The sequence below is a fragment of the Eurosta solidaginis genome, chromosome 4 (genome assembly GCF_040869045.1).
Source record: "Eurosta solidaginis isolate ZX-2024a chromosome 4, ASM4086904v1, whole genome shotgun sequence".
Classification (NCBI taxonomy): Eukaryota; Metazoa; Arthropoda; class Insecta; order Diptera; family Tephritidae; genus Eurosta; species Eurosta solidaginis.
In genome coordinates, this window is record NC_090322.1 from 37,284,077 (window position 1) to 37,308,695 (window position 24,619).

The 24,619-nt window shown below is 34.0% G+C and overlaps 1 protein-coding gene across 8 annotated transcripts in view; it reads right to left on the minus strand.

The window, feature by feature from the left end:
- ct (homeobox protein, cut) overlaps positions 1-24,619 on the minus strand; it is a 381,789-nt gene that overhangs the window by 42,194 nt on the left and 314,976 nt on the right. For 7 of the 8 annotated variants that reach the window (XM_067781269.1, XM_067781267.1, XM_067781273.1 and 4 more), the window contains exons 4-5: positions 6,374-6,963; positions 5,962-6,131 (exon numbers count right to left, since the gene is read on the minus strand). In XM_067781269.1, coding sequence (XP_067637370.1) covers positions 5,962-6,131; positions 6,374-6,963 — 760 coding nt within the window. The remainder of the gene's footprint in view (positions 1-5,961; positions 6,132-6,373; positions 6,964-24,619) is intronic. The other variant, XM_067781272.1, reaches the window with a different exon arrangement.

Consider the following 24,619-nt stretch of genomic DNA (forward strand, 5'->3'; position numbering starts at 1 on the left):
CACGCTACCATCACACCACGGTTTATTTAAACCTTAAATTTGAAATTTCAGGTTTTTTACAAAAACCATTTTTTGGAAAAAGTTTGAAAGGTTTTCCATAATCATTTGGTGGAAAAAATTAGAGCTTCTGGATATGATTGATTTGATTTTCCTTTGAGCTGTTAATATTAAAAAAAAAATTAGGAAATACTTGAATTTTTATATACGAGTACCTAGAGTACATGACAGACTTTGTTCTGCGCGAAAATTGGTTTGCCTACAGTTCAAAAGTTAGACTCACTCTCCTTCTTCACTCTCTATACCATTTTCTTGCAATTTATCGTAGTCTTATCAGTCCCTTATTCCACTTGTCTTCCTCTCTACTCCTTTTCCCCTACCGATTCACACTCCCAATCCCCCTGCTACTTCCACTCCCAGTACCACTCCCACTCCCACTCCCACTCCATCTACCTCTCTCACCTCAATTTTCAAATACATGGACCGGCCAATTTCAATATATTTGTTTTTATAAACATCTATGAAGCTATATGAATCAAACGCAGGCACAATTTTTAAAATCGCATTCATCTTTACATTTAAGATATAGTTAGATAATTGAAATATTCCCCTGCCCCATAACATTCCCCACTGTGATGTGTGAATGTTGTATCTTCTTGTCTTTTCCTTCTTCTCCCGAACTCTATCTCTCTTCCGTATCTTCCCCCTTCCCACTTTTGACTTTTTCGATTGTTCTCTCTTATACTTTTTTCCTCTTGCTTAACCTCCTTTTCACTTTCTCGACTTTTATCCCTTATACTTTCTTTCCTCTTCGTCAACTTCCCTCTATTTTCTTCATCACCTTCTCTTATTTTGGTTCCTCTCTTTTATGTCATTCCCTCACACTCTCCGAATTTTTAACTTCATTTTATACCTCCCTTTCTATTGCCTTCTCTCCATTTCTCTTCCTCTCGCCCTCCCCTTTCTCCCACTCTCTAATTCCCACCCGTATCTCTTATTTTCCTCTTAACCCTTTTTCTGCTTATGGCTTTTCGTATAGCTCTGACTTTCCCTCTGGCTCTTCTTCTTGAGCCCCACTTCTTCTTGAAACCCTCTTTAACACATCCTATTTAATACATATATTGTAAAAACACATCTGTTGTCAGCCTAGTCCACGTTTCGGAATATATCTCAAAGAAAGGGTCGCAGATATTAAGCTTGTCGAAGAGGAACCCCTCTACTTAATTTCAAGAAAATCACAGCCTAAATAAGATTTTTCTAACCGATCGCCCACTGATCTCTTAACCGGATAGAGATAGGAAAAGAAGTACCCCTATATCGAGTTTGAAGCAATTCGCACCATCAATAAGTTTTTTGTAAGAGATCGGTCCGTGGTCCACTTCCCGGAAAGGAAAGCTACACAAAATGATAAAGGAAATCGCAACATACATTATTTTTCTGAGAATAGGTCTGCCCCTGGTTAACTTCCCGGAACGAAAAGTTTCCCAAATAATTAGCTAGCCAGAGAGGACTGTAAGGAAATCGCAACATAAATTATTTTTTTTTTAGAATAGGTCGATCCCTCGTTCACTTTCCGGTGAGATAAGTACGAAAAGGGGCAAAACTGTAAATCAAAAGCATCCTCAAGTCCACCTGAACACACACACAAAATTTCATCACTTGTCGGTTACGAGGAGTTCAGTGACAACACACGTGCAGGAGAAATATATGTTATACATATGTATAATATTATATATATATTTTTTTTAATTTATAAGTTTTTTGTCTACTCATTTTTTTCTTATATATATTACAAATTAAAAAAAATCTCATGTTAAATTTTGAACTAAAGTTAATTTTTGGAGAATATATTCAAGAAAAAAATAAAAAAAAAACTCTTTCTGCCGGTTTTATTTTTTTAAATTTAGAACTTTTAAACAATTTTTTATTTTTCTTCTAATGAAAATTTTTGTTAGAAGTGCCTTATTTTTAAAATTAATATATTTTAAATCTATGTTTTTGCAAGCTTAGGTAACCAATATTCAAAAATTTTAAAAATTTAAAGTTTTTTCATAAATTTTTTTTTTTTGCCAATGATAAGCGCCAACAACCAAGCAATATCTAGCCACCAAAAATAAGTTTTGCAAGCAATTACAAATTTTGTTTTAAATTTTTTTGTCCAATTAATACCAAAAATTTTGCAGATCCTTCAAATGTTCTATGTTTTGTTGCAGCAACATGTTTTCCAGATACATTTTATGTATATAGCTTGATTTGCTGGCAAATATATAACTTTTTTTCTGCAATTTTTGTCTTGCTTTTCCTTTTTTTGTTTTATGCAATACATATGTATGTATGTATGAAGGTATGTAAATATTTATTTGAAACAACCATGCACCAACATTCAGCAATATTTATTTTTATTTTATGATCTATTTGTATTGTATGTATGTAAGCAGTTTGTAAAACTGCTATATTTTTTTGTGGATGTCGAAAAGTAAGCAATAAATATGTTAATGCGTATGTTTTATTAAAAAGTAAAAAGAACAAGAAGTAGAGCAAAGAAGTAGGAGAAGATAAGCGTATATGTATTTTTTTTTAATAATAATTACTGTTGTTATTGTTGTCATTTTTGATTTGTTGTTTTTTTTTATTTATTTGCCAATAATTGTTTCAGTTTTTATTGTATATATATATACATATATCGTGGTCGGTCGTTGCCAGCGCCATCCCAAGTCAATGAGGGGATATCATATGGCTGTTTTGTTGTTGACACAAAGCACACAGCGACGTATCATAAAAAAGCTTGGCGCCACTTTTTAGTTTTTTTTAATAATGCCGCTGGCAAATCGGTGTTATGCATGCTTTAACTGTTGTAAATCGGTTCTTTAGCAGCAGCGATCGCCAATTGGTTTCGTTAAGGGTTTTTTGTAAATTTTATATTTGTTTTTGCAAGCGCCAGTCACCAGCACAGAGCACAAACGCATGCACGCAACACCTTTTACACCAAATACATTTGCTGTTTTTTTATTTTTTTATTTTACAATTCTACTAACAAGCAAATAACAGTAAAGACTTTGTTTATAATTATTTCATATTGACTACATATCTATCTATGTATGTATATACGTTATCCGTTGTTGTGTTTGGTGACACTCATTTAATTTGTTGATTTATTAATATTGAAAAATCTTAAATGTGAAATTTTGTTGTTGTCACATGTTTTTTTTTTGTATTGGGCACCTAGCTGGAGTGTAACATTTTTAATTGGGGTGAGCGTGAACAGTGTGTTACTTTTAGGATAAAAAAAATTGTGAGAAGCATAAGCTGACATAACATACAACAAACTAAAATTTAACGCTAGAAATAGTAGCAAAACATAATTTAACTTAATATAACATAACGTAACATAGTAAAGCATGACAAAAGAACATTAAATAACGTAACTCAAAAAAGTATATCAATTTAATATAACGTAACTAACATTAATAAACATATTATAACATAAAATAACATAAATAACTAAACATAACATAACACAACATTAAATAAATACCCTTACATAGCTTATAATAATACAACATAACATAAAGTAAATAGCACATAATAACACATATTAAAGCAAATACTGCAGCATAGCTAAAAACAACATAAAATAACAAAACATAACAAAAAATATACCAGCATAACATAGCGAAACATAAAATTAAATAATTTCACATGAAGCAATAAAAATTAAGTACCACAACATTGCTGTGAAAAATAATATTGAAGACTGCGGTATAACGAAAATACCAAAATAGCATAACGTAACATAACATAACATAGCATGACACAACATAAACTGAATAACTGAAAATAGTTTGAAATAATATAAAAGTGTAAAAAATATAAAACGCCACATGCTTGCGTATTATAACTTGAAATAAAATAAATAACGCAACATAACGTAATATAAAAAAAAGCTAAAAACATAACGTAACATAAAAACATAACATAAAATAATACCATAGCTATAGCCACGAAAAAAAACATTCTCTATATAAATCGGCATTCAATAAATTTTTAAGTTAAATTAATTGAAGATAATACTAAACTAAATAAGTTAATTTAAACTAATCAGTCAAATGAATTTTAGTTAAGTAAATATATTCCAATATAATTCAAACTAATATGTGTGAGTTTGATTAATGAGTTTAATTAATTAATTTAAATAAAAAAATTTTATTAAATCATGTCTAGTCAAACTGAAATTAAACTTTATTCAATTGAATGTAAGATTGACTGAAATAAATTAATTTTAATAGACTAATCAAACGAAATTAGGCTCAGTTAAAAAATTGAACTTAATAAAATGATTTAAGAAATTCAGCCAAGCTGAATTAACTTAAGAAACTTTCATTAATCAATTTTAATTAAACAACAATCAAAATTAATTGAATAATCGAATGAGATTAATTAAGTTCAGTTGTAAATTTGAAAATAATAATATCTGCTTGAGGAATTCAACTAAACTTCTAAGTCGACTAAATACAATTTTTTAAATCAAATTAGAAATCAAATTAGGCTCAATTTAAGTTAAGAAAGTGAATTTAACTAATTTAGAACAGAAAAACAATTAATTAATTAATTTAAATATAAAAACATAATAAAATTTGGTTTAGTCAAACTAAAGTTAAAATGAATTCCATTAGGTATGAAAAATTAATTAATTTAATTTAATCAGTAAGTGGTTATCCAATTTTTTGGATTTAATCATTTAATTTAAAGAATTTTAAATGAAAAGTCGAAAAAAATTAGGGTAAGTCAAACTAAAATGAACTTAATACAAATAATTAAGAAATTCAACAAAACTGAATTAATTTAAATTAAGAGAGTTTGACTTAATGAATTTTGATTGAACAACAATAATCACACTGAATTGAACTTAAGTAAATTAAATTTAAGAAATCCAATAAGACTCAATTATTTTTGATAAAAGCTTAAGCTAAATTGAAAAAAAAAAACCAAATGAAATTATCTTCAAATAAACTAAAATTAACCGAACTCAAGTAAATTTAAGAAACTTAATTAATTTAATTTAATAAATTTTAATTGAAGAGCCAATTAAAATTAAGTTCAGATAAACCAAATTAACTAAGACTCAACTTAATTTAATTCAATATAAAAACGCCAATGAATTTAATGAAGTAAATTTTAGTTGCAAAGTGAAATGAAAATAAGTCCAGCTTAACTAAATTGGATTAAATCAATTTAGCTCATTTCTTTTAGGTGAACGACTGAACTCAGGTCGTTTTGATTGAATACAATTTATTAGTAAGTCAAAAGTTGTAAATAAGTCAAACTAAAATTTCACTTAATTAAATTAAATAAAAAAAATTGAACTTAATCACTTTCAATTGAACAATCAAAAGGGTTTAAGTCCAGTTAAATAAAATATAATAAACTTCATTAATTTATGTATATTGGAACGATTTTCCGTCATCTCTTGTAAAATTTTGTTTCGAGATAAACCGGTTTCGGCGTTGTGCCATTATCAGTGGTGATCTTCGTTCGACAATGACACTGATGACGGCACAACGCCACCCTGTCGGAAAATCAACAAAATATAATAAGTTCATTAATTTAATTTAATCAATCTTAAATTTTCGAAGAATCGGGAGTGATATGTCAAAGTTTACTTAGCCGATATTTGTCTTTTTATTATTATTAAATATCAAGAGTCATAGTTACTCATACAGTCAATATATGGCAGCACCGGCGCAGCAGCGCGAAGTTGATGGGTATATATACATATGTATGTATATAAATGGATGGTGACGTATGCGTGTTATATATATTATATAAAATTATTTAAAGCACAAATATTAACATCACCATAAATAAGTATTTGTATTTAAAAAAAGAGAAAAATGTGCAACAGATATCACAGCAAATAAACAAGTGAAATTGAAGAAGAACACGAGAAGCAGAAAAGGTACTTACCCTCGGCGGATGCATTTTTTAGTGCTTCAGCGGCCGCCAACGCTTTGTGGCCTTCCAATAATAATTCCTGGAATTTATTCGGATCGTTGGCACAAGCAGCGGCAGCAGCGGCTGCTGCAGCAGCAGTCATAGCCGATTGCTGACTAATCACATCCAAATCGAGTGGGCTGCTAATGAGGGTGCAAGTTAGAAGAAGAAGAAGAAAAAACAAAAGAGAGAATAAGTTGAATGGTAAATGTAAAAGATATTTATTGTTTAAAAAAAGAAAAAACATATTTTTGTTTTACAGAAGAAAAGAACTTATATGTACAAAAAACAAAAACTCAAGTAGCACTGATTTTTATCATTAAATTTTTTCCAAAAATTATGCAGAGAAAAACAAATATTATACAAATTGTGTTTCAATACTTACTGTGTTTCCTTTTTGATTTTAATCTCATCAACTATTGTTGTTGTTGCTTCATTTGTTGCTGCTAATGCTGTTGTGCTATTACTGCGACTATTTATTGCTGTAATAGCTGGTGATGCGCTTGTCTCTGCTACTTTTGTTAGCTGCTCACATTCACGATCAGCTGCCAATTCAGCATCAGCTACAATCTCAGCCTCATCATCTTCAATGCATTCAGTTGCTGTTGTTGTTGTTAAATCAATTTTAGCAACTGTAACATCATTGGCGTTGGCAGCAACTTCGCTATCAGCAACATCAACGTTTCCCTGCTCGTCAGCATCATAATCATCATCATCGTTGACAACATGTGTCACCGTTTCATTTGATGACGCTGTCATTGTTGTTATTCGTGCTGCTTCTGGTATTGCGCTGGTTGCGTCTACTGTTACCGCTTCAGCGAATGCTGCGCTTATATGTTGTTTATCGAGCCGCGCTTCTAAACGCATGATATGCTGACGTTTCACTTCTAAGTTATCCTCAAGTCGTTGTATTTGTGTGAGTTGTGTTTTTTCGAGTGTGCGCAGGCGTTTTACCTCTTCGATGAGTGCTTTAATCTGTAACGAATTGCAAGTGGGCGTGAGTTGAGTGCGGACTTGAGTGGAATTCAAATATGTATTAAAATACGTAATAAATATATCGTTTTATTCTAGATTACATATGGTGGTATTTTGTTTATTATAATAACTACATACACATGTATTTATATCTCTATGTGAACAAAGTCTTGACTAACTCCTGTGGTAGTGGAGGTATCTCATAACTTCAATTACATAACATCCAGTTCTTAGTGTATCAATACCAGCGAGTTATACAGAACTCTCTGCTAGTTTAGAATTACTCATGGCTGAGTTTATTTGAAGTTATGCGTTATGAAGAACAAAAGCCCAAACACTTCGAAGGATAGGTCATTATATGCGAATGGACGAAGCCGCTCCGTCCAAAAGTGTAATTCAGTCGAAACCGCAATTTGGAAGCAGATGAAGGGGGCGACCTCCACTGAGTTGGGAGAGGCAAATGGAGGAAGACTTGACCTCCATTTGTTTTCCCAATAGGAGACAGCAAACGCGAAACCAGCATAGCTGGCGTGATTTTTTACAAAACGGCCAAAATCAGTTAAGTTGTTAAGCGGCAATTAATATTGGTGAATTTGTTTATTTGAGCACATTATTAGACACCATGAGAGAGGTTCACGGAGTGGACATAAACCAAGTAAGAAGGCGGATACTTACATACAAAACATGAAGCAATTTATCGTTGACCATCTGCATGGTTACAGTAGAGGTTACAACTACAATAACACGCTCCGTTTATTACTAGTTTCTTATTTGTTCGGTCAAGACTATGGTTATCGTTACGGCTACGTCTATGGTTGCGGCAACTCTTACTCTTGTGGTTATGCCAGTTATCACTATTATGTTCAGAGTGGGTAACAGTTAGGGTTAAGGGCTCGATAATATTTACGATTATGTTTACGGCTGTGGTTATTGTTTCTGTTCGGGCTAAGGTTATGGTTATGGTTACGGTTATGGTTATGGTTATGATTATGGGTTTGACTATGATTATAGTTATGGTTACGGTTATGGTTATGATTATGGTTGTGGTTATTATTATGATTAAGTGAAGGTTATGGTTATGAGTATGGGCACGGTCAAGGTTACGGTTATGGTTATGGTTATGGCTATGGTTATGGTTAAGATTATGGTTTTGGTTATGGTTATGGTTATAGTTATAGTTATGGTTATGGTTATAGTTATGGTTATGAGTGTGGGTATGGTCAAAGTGGCGGCTATGGTTATAGCCATTGTTTTGACTATGAATATTCATATAAGTGCAATTAAAACCAACTCCAATACTTGATATTTCTCAGGATTAGGGCTTTTAAATTATTTAAAAAAATGCAAAAAGAAAGTCGATTTTTTCGTCTCTTACCGCATTGAAAATTACTTCCCATTTTAAAATAAAAATACACACATACATATCTATATATGTTTATACAGCATATCAACAAATAGATATGTGCATATTGAACCAACTTAACGAACCGCCAATAATTTAAGCATAAAAGGTGCACTCACCACCAAAACGCAAACCAGTCAAGTATGCTCACCGTCTGCACCGTAACGTCGTTAACCGACAACCGCAATCTTTGTTCGATGTCTTTTTATGCAATTTTCACAAAAGTTTTTCATAACAACAACAAACTAACACAAACGTATACCAAGCATATGTGTAAGCACATCAAGGTACTACTTGTTACATTAAATAAAATTTGTCGGTGTTTTTTGTGTTGAAGAAAATATGATAATTGGCAAATTTGACAAGGCAATTTTTCTTAAGCTTATTATTACAATAATAGCAGCAAAACAAAATTTACCACCACCAAACCAAACCGCGCAGTACACAAGGCGCAAACAGTTTTTGAAAATTTTCTTACATATGTATGTATGTGAATTTCGCTGCGCTGTAATTTTTCGAAAAATAAACAACAACAAAATTCACTAACTTACAAACACACATATGTATATGCGCTAGCAAGCATATAAACATACATACATAGATACAGTTGCTGCACATTAATCTCATATCATATCGAAAAATTATAAAATAACGTCAAAGACAAGACAAAGTTTACTACAAGAAATGTTTCTATAGGTATGTATATGTGTGTGTGCGTGTTTTGTATGTACCTATGCATGTTTGTAAGTTTTTTATGACTTGCGGTAATGTGGCTACAAATATTTGTTGTTATTACTGCGTCTGCTTGCTCTTGATTCTGATTGTTGCCATTGTTGTTGTTTTCCTGTTTGGGGCGTGCATGATTTTTTAATGACAAGCACAATCGCATACCAAGCCACACACACACACACATACACGCACACACACACACATAATCACAAGAATACACCTTGATAAACAAATGCGCTCCTACATACACATTTACACACAACGGTATGTGATTGTTTTTGTATATTTTGTCATTATATGCTTGAAATTAATTTTATTTTACTTTGAGGCGGTTTTTAATTGATGAACAAAAATTGGCGGTTGTGGTGTACTGTTGTTGTGGTGCGCTTGTTTGTTGCTAAAAGTGAATAGTAGTTGTTTTTGCAAATTTTGAAGGAAATTTTGTAAGGTTCTCAACGGCTTTAAGATTGATGAAAGGGAAATCAATGAGTTAAGAAAGTTTTCACAATTACTTAACCTCACTTTCGATGACGAATAACTCAGGAAGTGAGCGTAGCTGTAAGTCGTTAAATCGGTGGTAGGCTGAATTTCGTGAAGCTCGTGCAAAATCGGTTTTCAGAAAAAAAATCTTCGTATATCAGGGCCTATATAAGATTTTGCATGAGCTCCTTGTCTCATAAGAGCTTTGTTCGCTTATGATTTCGCACAACTTGGAATGGTTAAAAAATGACTTGTGTATATTGTTGGGAAAGCTGAAAAAATACGTCGGTTATATGAATATATGAACAGCGACTAAAATGGTTGCCTATTTTTTCGGACAAATGGGCACTGTCGCTTCTATGTTGGGAAGACTTCGCAAAACAATTAATTCCAGACGAACCATTATTCATCAATATTATGCGAGCTCTCTGAACCATGGAAAAAAACAACTGAAAATTTAACGGCTGAAAACATCCAATTGATTAGCCATCGGCCCACAGATCAAATCATTAGATTTGGTTTAATTCCCACACATCAAAACAAACTTTGTCTACTCCCGCAGAAGCTTTTGATGCTTTCAAAACCAATGTCTATGAGGTAGAGCAATCGGAATCGAAAAAGGCCTTCTATAATTGGATCGAGCTATTGAAAAATCATTACATCGCAGCAACTCATCTCAAGACTCAGGAGGAGCACGTTCGCCGCCACTTTATTTTGTTAGAGGTTTATATGTAGTTTTCGCAGCGTCATATAGTTGTTTGTCCCTATCGTTTTTCGGCGCTAATTCAGGTTCATATCACTTTCACTTTTTCACCTTTTTTGCTTTAAGCATACAATAGATATTCGTACGCCTCGCAGCATCTGGTATATTCGGGTTTTGATATCGCAACAATTCCAGCGTCTCCTCCGAATTCTACGTCTTCTTCTAGCCATAAGTAGGCTTACCCAAAGTTTTAGGGCGTCTTTTAGATGTTGATGTTTTTTTTGGATTAATCGGGTACCCTTCGGAAAATCGCGGAAACGATTTGACATGACCACATTGAACCTTCTTGGTCATCCTTCCGTGAGGGACTTCTGGTCTCCGGAACCTCGGTACTGCTTAATAAACACGATTCCCCACAGATCAGTGGGGTGGGCAATTGTGTTGGAGAAGCTATACGATTCGCTCCCTATACATTGAAAGGATTGCGTTACACCACCCCTTGAATCATCCACTTTCCACTTCACCACACTTGGTAACCATACCTTGGGCTTTGGTGTCATGATGATAGGTGCACTATCCACCACTTTTAAAAGTACCGGTGTCTTGCTTTTGAATATTAAGAAAAACTCCATTGTACCATCACGAAGGTTAGTAGTTATTTTTTCATCATGTATCATGTGACTAATTAGCTTCCCCTATATAGATCTCCACCCATCGGTGAGCATCTGCTCATCAGTGTTTTTAAAATCTATTAGCGCCATAAGCATGAACTCCTGCATCACTTCGACCATTTTCTTGGAAACAAGAGGAGTAACAGCGTTAGATTCTTTTATAATATCGGAGTAAGCTGGAATCTTCTCGTAACCTCTCTTTGTCCTATTAGCTACTTTGTCTATTTTTTATATGCTACCTTTTCCCCCTCCTCTTTCTGCGTTGCAGCTCTTGTTGTACATGGCATTTTGATATCAAAACTTCTGTCTTTGCTCTGACTTGCAGGTCGTTTCGGCTAGTTTGGCTTGTGGTTCTGTGACTGTGGCGTTGCCTTTAGATGACCGCTGTATCTTCTTCCTACTTGGGACTTTTTCTCCTTAATGCGTTTGCAAAATCAAGGATTGCTCAATAAACTGACTTCAACGTACTTTCACGTGCTTTATGGAGGTGCGATAACCTCCGAAGAGATTTTTGGCCGAGCTTCTCTTCCAATTTGCGCCCTGCTCCTTTTAGTTCTTCCTACAAATTGGCGAGACGGGACCTACTTGTTTAATGCGAACCAGAACGGCATCTGCAAGGCAGATGAACTTTCACTGGGAAGATTTTCATGGCAGAAATGCACTCGGAGAGTTTGCCAAACACTGCCGAGGGGCGACCCCGCTTAGAAAAATTTTCTTCTAATTGAAAATACTTTTTTATACAATTCTAATGTTGCTTTGCCGGGGGCGTGAACATAGGATCTTTGGTGTGGTAGGCGGAGGACGCTACCATGACAACACGGCGGCAGACATGCCAAGCGTTCGCTCAATTCGGTCGGTCGATTGGGTCGTGCACTACACGCAAGCGTTTCACAATTCTTAATGCTGTTCACGTCGCACCCTTAGTTGCTTGTCCACGCTGAAAGCCCCGCTTTTACCGAGATAACTGACCGCACTTGCGTTGCGTTCTTTTTCCCCGGCTTGCGAAGCCAATTCCTTTTGTCCTCATTCTTACTTTCTTTACTATTTTTTCATCCTAGTGGTACGCCCGACCACCTGACCGTCTCAGCGGTGTAATGTTAAATGTGGGGCCGAATAACTCACGGCTTTCCTGTGATAAAGTCGACGTTTCTTCCCGAGGCGGACCATTATCGGCAAGGCATAGACGAGTATTCTTCAACCAAATTTTGAGTAGATAATTTTTGAACATTCAGCACTACTTTAACAGCTCCTTTCATACTTATCCAAAACAAACGCCCTTTTACATTTTCTTAGCTACCAATAAATGTATTGAAGCCATAATGACAATCAACAATTACAACAACAATAGCAACATACAACAAAAAGAACTATAATATAGCGAATTCGCTTGTTAACGTAACCTCACAAATACACAAGCACAGGCTGCATACAAACATACAAAATAACATGCAATATACCTAATCTCACTCCCCTGTCAAAATTTTATAGACTCATAAATTTCATATCGAATTACACCGCAAGTGGTTATTGTTTGTTCGAGCAATTTTTGTAGCACACAAACATATTTTCCCTATTTCTTATAAGAATGTCTTACACGCTTGAATGTTGTTGTTGCATTCCTATCTAACTCCCATCTAATCTTCTACCAACTGTAATATAATAAAATTGTTGCTATTTACAACAATCGACTGCCGAAATTTTAGTAATATGCATGCAGGATAACCCCTATAAGTATGCTAAGAAAATTTTTGTGCGATAACGCAACACACACGCAAACATACAAGTATGGTTAACAAATAAAGTATATGTATGTATGTATGTACGCTCCGTAGGTGGTGAAATTTCAACCTTTCACTTTAGCATATAAAAATCACAGTACAACCGAAGATGATTTGTGTGTGTGTGAAAGTGCATGTGAGTGTGTGTATGTGTGTGCATTTTGATTTCATATGAACTCAACGGCGTGATTTTATTTTATTTTATGTTTATGCGCGCGTATGTATGTATGTTCTATAACTTTTTGTATATGTAATGCTGCACCCACAACAATTTTGCCAAAAATATAAAATCATAAATTCGCTATATGAATAAATATGTGTGTATGCATGTATGCAGTGGTATTAACTTGTCGATGTTGCCTTTGTGTGCCTTTTGTGAAATGTGAGGATGTCTAATCAATTAATTTATTATGCCTGGCGGTTGTTTTTCTCTTATTTGCTCTTACCTTCATATAAATATATTTATGTATATACCGTGGCATTGTATTTGTAGCACGCATTGTCTTTCGTATTTGTTGTTTTAAGCAGCCCGCGTATTTAGTGCTTGTTTGCGGGAGTGTGTGCGTATGTTTGATTATTTTTCGAAATATAATATTTTTCAATTAAAACTTTTTTGGCCCATTCATCGCCTTTACTTAATATCTTGGCAGATACCTTTTTATTGTATTTATTAACCATATCAGTGGAATTGATGTATGGAATTTATTGTAGATTGTATAACGATTGTGTTTGACGGTTATGGGTAAAGCTTAATGAATTTATTTAAATTTGACCCTTTGAGGAAATATATTTACTAAATTAGAGCAACAATTTGAATTTTATTTAAATCCTAAAAAGTTTTCACAACAAAAAAAAAAATGCCTGCAAATAAATAATGAAACTCGAATGCACCATATCTACGATTTCAAAAGTACACCAACATTTAAAAAATGGAATCGAAAGCTTTCTATATCAACATTGCATTATAAAAAATACTTTTAGCTATGCAAATTTGACCCTTTTGTGTACTTAAAAGTACACCAACGTTTCATCAACGGTGCTGGTGTCGTCCAAAAATATTACGAAGTGTTCTTGAGCTTATTAAATACTAAAAAGGTGTAGATATTGTTATACATTTATAAATATTTGGCGAATTTTTGGTTTATAAATTACACTAATGTTTCACCAATGGTATAGACAGCCCTTTATATCAACAATAAATGATTGAAAATGCTTTAGTTATACAAATTTGTATCGTATGTGTGCTTGAAGGTACCCCACCAATGCTGAAAACGTTTAAAAATAGTATGCTGTGGTCCAGAGCTCATAGAATATTTAAAAATTATATTAAAACTGTAAAAACTGATTTATATATAACAGTTTTCCCCTTTTGTGTGCATATCAAAGTACACCAATGTTTCACCAATGATGTTAAAACCATTTGAAAATACCACGATGTGAATTTCAGCTTATAAAATATTATAAAAATATACTGCAAAGTTGTTGAAAGACGGCATGGCTTAGCTATAAGCACATAATCAAGCACTTAAAAATACCCCAACGTTTCACCAATGTCGTAAAAACTATCTACACCCGCTTTAAGCTAGAGGATAGAGACAAAGCTACGCTCAATACCTCTTCAAAGGCAATTGGCCGCCCGCTTGCATGGTGATATGGTCGCCAAGCCTAAAGGTTACTCACTGGAAGAAAATACAGGCCTGCCAAAACACTGCTCCCAGAACCGCTGCCTTCTTATGTCCCCAGAGCACCACCTACACAATTAGGCAGAGAAACGAATTGCTGAACAAACAGTTTCTGTTGAATACCCAGAACCTGGGCATCTCAAAAGACATCTGATTGAATAGGCTACACCTTCCAGGGGCTTAAGAAGTCATCTCCGCAAGTATTATGAGGAAATACGGCACGTGAGAGCACATCTGTATGCAAAAAAAAAACACAATTAGGTCCTCAGTGATACACCAACGTTTCAACAACGTTTCACCAACGCTCTAGAAAGTAAAATAATGTAATAAAAATAGTACAGGTACTATGAGGTGCAGTACAAAATGATGAAAATTCGATATAAAAGCCATAAAGATGTCACCAGTTCTTCAACAATGTTCTAAAAAGTAAAATAATGGAATACAAATATTACAAATGCAATAAGTAGTGCACTTTCACCAATGTATCACCAATAAGCGATTATGTGTCATGATATCGTGAAAGACAATTTTCTAAATTTATACGTTTATATTTCTTAAATTCTCAACTTAACTTGCCCACCCTAAATTCCCCAACGCTGCTTCCCGTTTATTAACAAAATTACTTAATTTGGTTTGTAAACTTCTTAAGTCAATTTAATGTACGCGCTAGAACAACCCAGCGTTGTCTACCAACATATGGCGCTCTAATTTCGTTATTTTCCAATGTTGTCAAAATTCATTCCTTTCATTTGTTTTTTAATTTTTATTTATTTTTTGTTTTTGTAATTTTTAATTCTACACGCATGTCATATTACAAACAATTTTCTGATGGCTTGTAAAAACTTAAATTCTTAAGTCTTACCAGTCAGTGTGTGCATGTGTGTATGCGTGTATGTATGACCGAGGCGTAGGTGTTTGAAGCTAGAAAGGATTTCTCAGCGCCGATGACACAAATTATCTTTGCACACAAACACACACACACACATTACACATATATATAATACAAATGAGTCTCAAATATATTTGTTTTGTATTTAAGTAGTATGCATGTATAGGTTGCGTCTGTCTGTATGCGATTTTTATTCAATTATTTAAGCCTTTTCAAAAATGCCAAGGTAGAACTCTCTCAAAGACTAGGATGTTTGCGTAGTTTTTTTTTACAGTTTACAATTTTTATTTCTCAGTCTTATTGGTAGATATATGTGCGTGCAGCTTCTTCAAATCGAACCCTTTACCTATGGCATACACTTTGACAAACTGTCAAAGTCGTGACTGTCAAAGCTACTTTAGATTACTGAGTCTTGGTGGTGGGAGTAGGGGTAGCAGCTTCGAACAGCGACAGTTTTGTCTTTCTATAGATACTGCAGTTACGCGCTCATTACACATATGTACAAAGAAATATGACAGTTGATATATGTATATACTTTCTACTTCCCATTCTCTCTTCACTTCTTAACACAATTCTCCTCTCGCATATGCTAATGAGTTCATTTGGCGGTTGCATGTCGGTTGACTATGTATTGATCGTATGGAATGTGTATTAGTATGCGAGTTTGTGTGTTCGAAGTTGTTTATATCGCCTTGAAGTATGCTACATACATATTTATACTTTGGCTGTAGCAAAAAAGACGTTTTTATAGCATGTTATTGCCCCCTTAACCCTCTAACTGCCAGCGTATACCATTTGTTACCTCGATTTCTCGAAATTTTTAATCAAATCATGTCGTTGTTGTCTACTCAAGTACTTGAGACTTTGACGTTGCCGCCTACTGCTGTTACGCACACAACTTTTTAACCCTTTTTTTACATACAAAGTACAGTTAACAAATAAAATTTTATCGCATAAATGTGTGTGTGTGTTCTCGTTCATTAGAGAGTGGTATGAGCGTAATTGTCGCGGGGATTTTGATAAATTGTGTGCCCTTACATATAAGAGTGAAACTTTTCGATATTTACTTCCTTCTACACATACAAAGATACATAGAAGGTCTGTCAGCTTGATTGCTGTTGTGCGTGAATTTTCGAATTTCATTTTGCATTAATTATTTTATTATATTATTTATTGCTATATTTGTAACTTTCATATTTCTAATTACTTAAGCGGAAATCACGTTTGAAAGTGGTGGAGTGAGAAGGCAGTGATGGAGTTTTTTTTATCAGTTTCAGATTTTTGTGCATGGACCCCAAGGGTTAAATAATAAAGTATAGGTTCAAACAAAAATTATTCTAGACACACGAAAACTTTTCTCAAAATACATCGGAGAAGTCCACATATGCATTAAAATAAATTTTAGAAATAGGAAATACACGCATTTTTATACTTTATGCCTATTTTCTGAGTATTCGAAGATTGTTTTTTTCGAAAAAAAATTACTTTCAATTTGATTTTGGAACCGCGCCGAAGCTTTTTTCAATGGTTATTACTCGAATTTTCGATGTAATTTTGAAGTGTATGCTAACAAAAAAATATTTTACTAGTTTTCTGCATAAGACGCTTGATGTTGGAAAAAAATTGCGTGCAAGCCTGAAAGTATGCAACACTAGTTATTTGTACTCAGCGCGCTTTGCACACAGAGTATATTAACTGTGATTGGATAACGGTTGGTTGTACAGGTATAAAGGAATCGAGATAGATATAGACTTCCATATATCAAAATCATCAGTATCGAAAAAAATTTGATTGAGCCATGTCCGTCCGTCCGTCCGTTAACATGATAGCTTGAGTAAATGTTGAGTTATCTTCACCAAATTTGGTACGCGAGCTTATCTGGACCCATAATAGATTGGTATTGAAAATGAGCGTAATCGGATGATAACCACGCCTACTTTTTATATATATAACATTTTGGAAAACACAAAAACCCTGATTATTTAGTAAATAATACACCTAGAAAGTTAAAACTTGACATGTGGACTGATATTGAGACTCCTGATAAAAATTAAAAAATTTTTTTTCAAATGGGCGTGGCACCGCCCCTTGTGATAAAATCAATTTTACAAATATTATTAATCATAAATCAAAATTCGTTAAACCTATCGTAACAATATTCGGCAGAGAGGTTGCCTTTACTATAAGGAATGCTTTGAAGAAAAATTAACGACATCAGTTAAGGACAACGCCCACTTTTATATAAAAGATTTTTAAAAGGGTCGTGGTTGAATAAAATAAGCTATATCTTTGCAAAAAACATCAATATCAATGGTATTGCATTTCCCAAGTGGATTTATAACAATAAATAGGAAAAACTTCAAATTTAAAAAAATGGGCGTGGCGCCGCCCCTTTTATGACTAAGCAATTTTCTATGTCTCGGGAGCCATAATTCGAAGAAAAATTAACGGATCTTAATAAAATTGGGTACACAAATTTTACGTATAGCAAGAAATATTTCTAGAAAAAACGGACGAAATCGGTTAAAGACCCCGCCCACTTTTATATAAAAGATTTTTAAAAGGGTCGTAGACGAAAATAATAAGCTATATCTTAGCAAAAAAGAGCTTTGTATCAATACAATTTTACTTTCTAAATTGACTTATATATAACATTAAATTGGAAAACACTAAAATTTTTGAAAATGGGTGTGGCAACGCCCCTTTTAGTACTAAGGAATTTTCCATGTTTCGGGAGCCATAACTCGAAGAAAAATTAGCATATCGTAATGAAATAGTGTACACATATTTTCCTTATAGCAGACAATAAATGGACGGGATCGGTTAAAGACCACGGCAACTTAGATATAAAACAAGTTTAAAAGGGTCGTAGACTAGAATAATAAGCTATAACTTAGCAAAAAATAGTTTTGAATCAATGATATTTCACTTATCAAGTTTTATTGTAAGAGGAAATGGGGAGAAATTTTTTTTAACGGGCGGTCCACGTGTTTTGTAGAAAAGTAATTTATCTGAAATGAAAGATACAACTGAAGCTCTCGCTGAGTGTATAATGTTCGGTTACACCCGAACGTAGACACCTTTACTTGTTTATATTAATAATAATCAATATTTTCTTGCTCTAATTTGCTTTACATTAATATTTCAAAAGAAAACTGTTTGATAATTAGGTCAAATAATACCAACAAAAATATGTGTCATGCTTTTGCTTTCCCATCCTACAGAAATCCGATTATATGTAACAAACTAAATAGCAGTAAAAGGCACCGTCTTGCCTCAATGGGTTTAACATGCTTATCATATATATGAACATACTTATATAAATAAGTTTACACTTGCTTACTAAGTAAGCCTTCGTAATTTGTACCATTCATTGACGTAAAACATATGTTGTTTGTTATGAGTTTTTAATGTCAACTAATTACATTTTATTGCGTTGGTAACATTTTGATTGTTTATTGGCAATAATAGCATTGACGCTAATAAATGCGGCTAAATGAAATTTACACATATTTATTTAATAGGCAAAAATGTAGAAATATATGTACATGCAAAAATTACATACAGTCCCCAGTAGAGAATGCTGTAGTTGGTCAGCGAAGAATTTGATTTTAAACAGACGTTTTTACAGCTAGTTTGTAGTTGGTTACAAAGTGATGTGTATATGAACCAAAATAGAGCATCTAATGAGAAAGCAAAAGAAAAGAGCCAAGCGTACGAGAGAGGTTGAACTGACCGGTCCGTGAGGACCTCACATAGACTGTTTGAGTTCATAGTGTTGAGTAGGAGAGTGAGTTTAAGAAAAGAAAATGGAAAAGAAGATGGCTGATGATGGTAGTGTTAGTAAAGGAATACGCAAGTGGAATCGAATTTGTAGTTGTAGGCTGGAAAAACGGTAAGGGTTATTTATGTTAACGGTTGTGGTTAGTTACGGGTTCGCAACTTTGATACTGATGGTTACTGTCACGGCTACTGGCAGGATTAAGGTTTATGTGAGGGATTATCTGATAGTCGCGGTTACTCTACCAAATCCTGTTACCAGTGTTTTAACTATGGTCAGCATAGCAGCAACAGCACTTAAAATTTGCTGTAACTGTGCTGAGAAAATTAAAAAAATTAATTTTTGATTTTTTTTCAGTGTAATATGTTGCGAAAAAGTCGAAAGCGTAAGCGCAGTATATCTGAGAATTTTTTTGGTTTTGCTGTGCTGTGCTCTTATTGTGCAGCTCCTAACAGTTCAGTTTTTCAACTTGAAAGATGAGTTCGGGATTGGAAAAATCTGTTGTGGTTCACCTTTGTCTAATCTCGTGACGAAAATCTAAGAATGCACTGATACGGTAACCAAGTTGTTGTGGACCAACCGCAATGATTGTGAAGCCTTAAGGGCAGGTTGTAATAAACAGTCATCCTCTATGTTCAGAAACGTTTACATGGAGTCTGGTAAGGCATTCTAGAGATACGCCATGAAATTATTTTTCTTATCTTTCATATTCCGATTCCGAATCTGCACGGACTTACTGTAGACATTGCAAGGGCGATCGTGTCCCCTTCGGCACTTATTTCTTACTACTGGGCTTGACGAAAGTCATAATAAATGGTAGATAGGAACAGAGTAAATAGCAGTCAGTGGCCGTTTTTCTGACGAAATACCATATGCTATTGGAACTCTGGGTTATTAAGCATATGGAGCTTTTCAAACATTTAAACCCAACGAAATTTATAATGTTGAATGCGAATTCCACATTGCATTTTAAACATTTATCATTAATTTGAAGTCAACTTCCATTGGTTAGTTCACGAGTTGTGCTACCGAAACGGTATTTCAAGGCTACTGGTAGTCAATTGCGACTCGTTAAAACTACGAAACAATGGTACCTACATACTTATCGAAGCTTAAAATATTGCGTACTTGAAAGCTCCCGCTGCTCTAGCTGCGAGAGAGAGAAATAAGAGGAGTAGCTTTATACCTTCCTTTGTCGGGAAGTGAGACTTCACTTCTATTCAAATGGTAAATATGAGCTGTATGAGCCTTACGTAGGCATTGGCACAGTTCAAAAATCAATACTAAGCGGCTATGCTGGCTAGATGTTCTAAACAGTCGCGGGCTAAACATATAAGTAGGTAGGACATATCTGGATGGACGGAAAGTATTGCGTGCAATCATGGAAAGTCTCGTGGGCGGTCCGGTAAGAAAGCCTAAGCTATTATAACTCGCGCACGTTGTTTAAACTTTAGTCATATGGTGATGGTTACGCTTGCAGCTATGCTTACGGTTATAGGTACGGTAACTGTTATGGGTACGGTTATGGTTATGACTACGGTCACAGCTAAGCTTACGGTGGATTTTAGATTTAAGTGTATTGTTAAGATCGGGGGTTCTGTTAAGGTTAAGGTTATGTATTGGATTCGATCATAGTTACGGAGACATTTTTGGTTATGGCTACGGGAACGAAGGGGTTAGGGTGAAGGTTTCGGTTATGGTTATGGCTACGGTTACAGCTAAGCTTTCGGTGACTTTTAGAGTTAATGGTATTGTTAAGGTTATGTGAAGTTTTCGATCATGGTTACGGAGACATTTTCGGTTACGGTTATGGTTACGATTAGGGTTAGGGTGAAGGTTTCGGTTACAGTTACGGCTACGGTTACCTACGTTTTGGAATTGGGTACTAATGGTTATAAATACATCGAAATTCGCGAGTACTTGGTACTCACGCTTTTTAAGTAATAAGTTTATAGCAGGTTGTAAAGAAACTAGTTATAAGTTAGCTTATAGTTAGTTGAGTTTTCTAAAGGGTTGCAGACATTTATACATATGTAAGTAAATTAATACAAAGCGTTTAGTTTGACTTGTGATTTTTGACATACATTTGGAGACGTCAATACGATGAAATATTTTTACAAAAAAAAAAATACAAACACTCAAAAATCCTTCCACACAATCGCGTATATTCATATTTGCAATCCATTCACTTTAATAAATATTTATTTTGCTAGTTCGCTTGCTAGTTAAGTACTATGTATTTACATATGTACATATGTGTACATATGTAAACAGTTGTTGCACATGCGTGATTATTGGTTTTTTTCAGTGTGGCGACGTCTAACTAATGTGTTACTGACACGCGAAAATCGCTTACGCGCATATATTAGTACTGGGTACTTAAGCGATTACTACCTGTTGTTGTTGTTGTTGTGGTTATTGATATTTTGCTATTTTAGCCAAAGTTGACTGTTGCATGCATGCAAAAAGACAACAACACAAATAAATGGCTTATTTTTACGCTGGTTGTGGTCTGTTATTTGCTTTGTTTTAATAGATTTGTCATTTGTCTATAAATGCTATGTATATAATTTGTTGTTGTTTTCAACTTTTTTGTTGTTGTGATTGTATCGAAAGTTAGTAGTAACTTTAGCAGTGATGATTTATTTATTGATTTTGTAAATAAGCATATTTGCCATGCAGCAAAATTACAGTTTTTAGGCCTTGTCAACAGCATTGGTGCAAGTTGGTGTAACGTTGATATACACAGAAAAGTTATTTGTGAATATAAAAAAAAGGAAAATTAATGCATATTATGTGCTGCGCCAATTTCGTCGCCTTACTTGGTAAAAGCTGCAAAGCCAACATATCACCAATATTTTTTCTGCATTTGATTAAGCAAAAATAATAAATGTATGAGTGCTGTTTTCAAATTCATTGCCATTAAAAGATTTTGTTTCTTCAAAAGCTGAAAAAAATTTTGCGAAAATATGACTCTTCGTTACACCAACGTTCCGCTAACGAAACTGGGTTTATTAAAGTGCGTTTAAACTTTTAAAATTATTTTACTCTTCACTAAATTGCTCCACCAATATTTCACCAACGTTTTACAAAACTCAATTGAATTGCAAGTATATTGGAAATACTTACTCTTTCTATGAATTGACTTCCATTCAACATTTGTTTTGGCAAAACATTATTTTATTGCCAAAAAATGATTTCCGGTATACCAACGTTACACCAATGATGACTCAACTGCTTTAAAATTGTTATAATTTCCTAAAATCTACCGCTGCCTTAACGCTCCTTTACAATATTTGCGTATTTTTCATACACCAATGTTTCGCCAACGTTGTTTTTATATTGCAAAAACATGTTGAAATTTCAATGTTATTTGTCGCATTATATAAAATATCTAACGTTATATTAACTTTTATTTTACTTATAATATATTTTGTGCGTATAAAAGCAGCATATTTGGCTACACCAACGTTACACCAACATTATTCTCTTGAAAAATTTAGCTTTTTACTACACAAACTGCGGTTATAAACTTACTGAAACAGTTGAAATTAGCACAGTTTTATGTATGTATAAATTTATGCAATTTCCTAGCGTCAAAAATAAATTCTAAAAACACCAACAGTTGAACAATAGTATGAAACATCGATTTCAAAGCGTACGTGTATGTAATAAGAAAAATCAGAAAAGCGATCAATTAAATTTAAAATTTCTAAAGAACGAATACACCAACGTTTCACCAATACTGTGCCAAAAAAATAGAAGTCAATTTAAAGGGTACTGGTAACATTTTGTTAAGTACCTACACTATGAAAATGCTTTAAAGAGCTGAATTTGTTACACCAACGTTTCACCAATGTTGTACTTACTCAAAATATCGGCTTCAAATGCATACTGTTTGCAATTTTTAATTTTCCTACAAACTGCAATTTCCTTCAAGTGCTAAGTTTTAGTTCTCAAAATACACTAACGTTTCCCCAGCGATACTCTAAGGTGGAGTGCATAACTAGCACACAATCTTATTTCATATAACTTAAAATTTTTATATTTAAAACGCCTTTGAAAATCGAAAATTTATATTATAAAGTACACCAACGTTTCATCAATAATGTCTATTACACGAAAAATCAGTCGAAATTTATTTTAATTAAAATTCAGAAAATGTTTTCACCTTTGGGATTCTCAAGTGCAATAACGCTAAATAAATTTCCATTGGAAAAATTTTGTATTTAAAATTACACCAACACTTCGCTTTTGGTGTCGCAAAAACATTAAACCAGCCGAAAGTGTCTCAAATTACTATTTTTATTATATTATTAATTATATTATTATAGTTATTTGTAATGGTGTTATCAATGAATGCGTAGTTATGTTTTCCTAGTACACCAACAAGTATGCTATGTATGTATAAGTAGTACTCAATACATTTCGAACGTGCATTAATGAAATGATTCAAAATAAAATTTATTCTTTTATTGTGCTACTGCGAAGACAATACTACAATACACCAAGTGTTGTGGCGCATTTTCGTATACAATGAGATGTTGCTGCTAATGCCATATCTCCTTCTCTCTACTTCCACGTGAAGTCATCCTGGCGCATCACCCATTCCACTATCAGCCAATTTTAAGCACTACTACCACCCTTTATGGTGGTTGTGCCCGCATAACTCAATCCATTTGTCTTCACTTCATTGCGCGCTGCAAGGACGACGGCGACGACTGCCAACCACCCATATAGCGACCCACACCTGTCGGCTGTCGCCGCTTAAGCCGCAAATTTCCTTTTTCCATTTTATCAACAGTCAAGGCAACGCGCTAAGCATCCCAAAAAATAGTACTCACTTCACTTTACTCTCAAATTAACTCTTCTTTTCCATTTCGTATTTTTCTGCATTGCAAGTTTTCATTCATTTTCGCTTTAGTTGCTCAAGAGATATACATACGATTCAGCCACAAGAGGCCCCCATCTCATTCTCTCTGCTACCAATCCATTAAAAATCAAAATTATTCAAAATCAAAAGGGTTAGTCGAATTTCGTATTGTGAATTTTTGCTCATCGATTTTGCTTTGCTAAGTTCTTCTTCTCGAATCATGGGTTGTACGAAGAGCATTGTATTGCTTTTTGATTTCGAAATTACCTATTTAGTATGCATTCACATTTATTTAACACAGTGGTGTTGTCAGAATGCAGTCAAGGGGGGTTTGAGGAAATATGTGGGTAACAAATTTTGAATCGAAAGTGAAACCAAGTAATCACCAACCTGCATCGAAAGCACTTTACGGCAGGGGATAGAAGTACCCTTTAAGGTGGGTCAAGAGCCCCACTTGTTCTCCTCTGTATCCGCCCTTTCACGAATGCTTTCAACTTGAATTGCTGATTTTGCTCTTTGCTCATCGAACTGTCAATTATACAACAATTGTTGCCACTGTGGTGTGATGGTAGCGTGCTCCGTCCACCACACCATATGCCCTGGGTTCGCACCCCGGGCAAAGCAACATCAAAATTTTAGAAATAAGATTATTCAATTAGAAGACAATT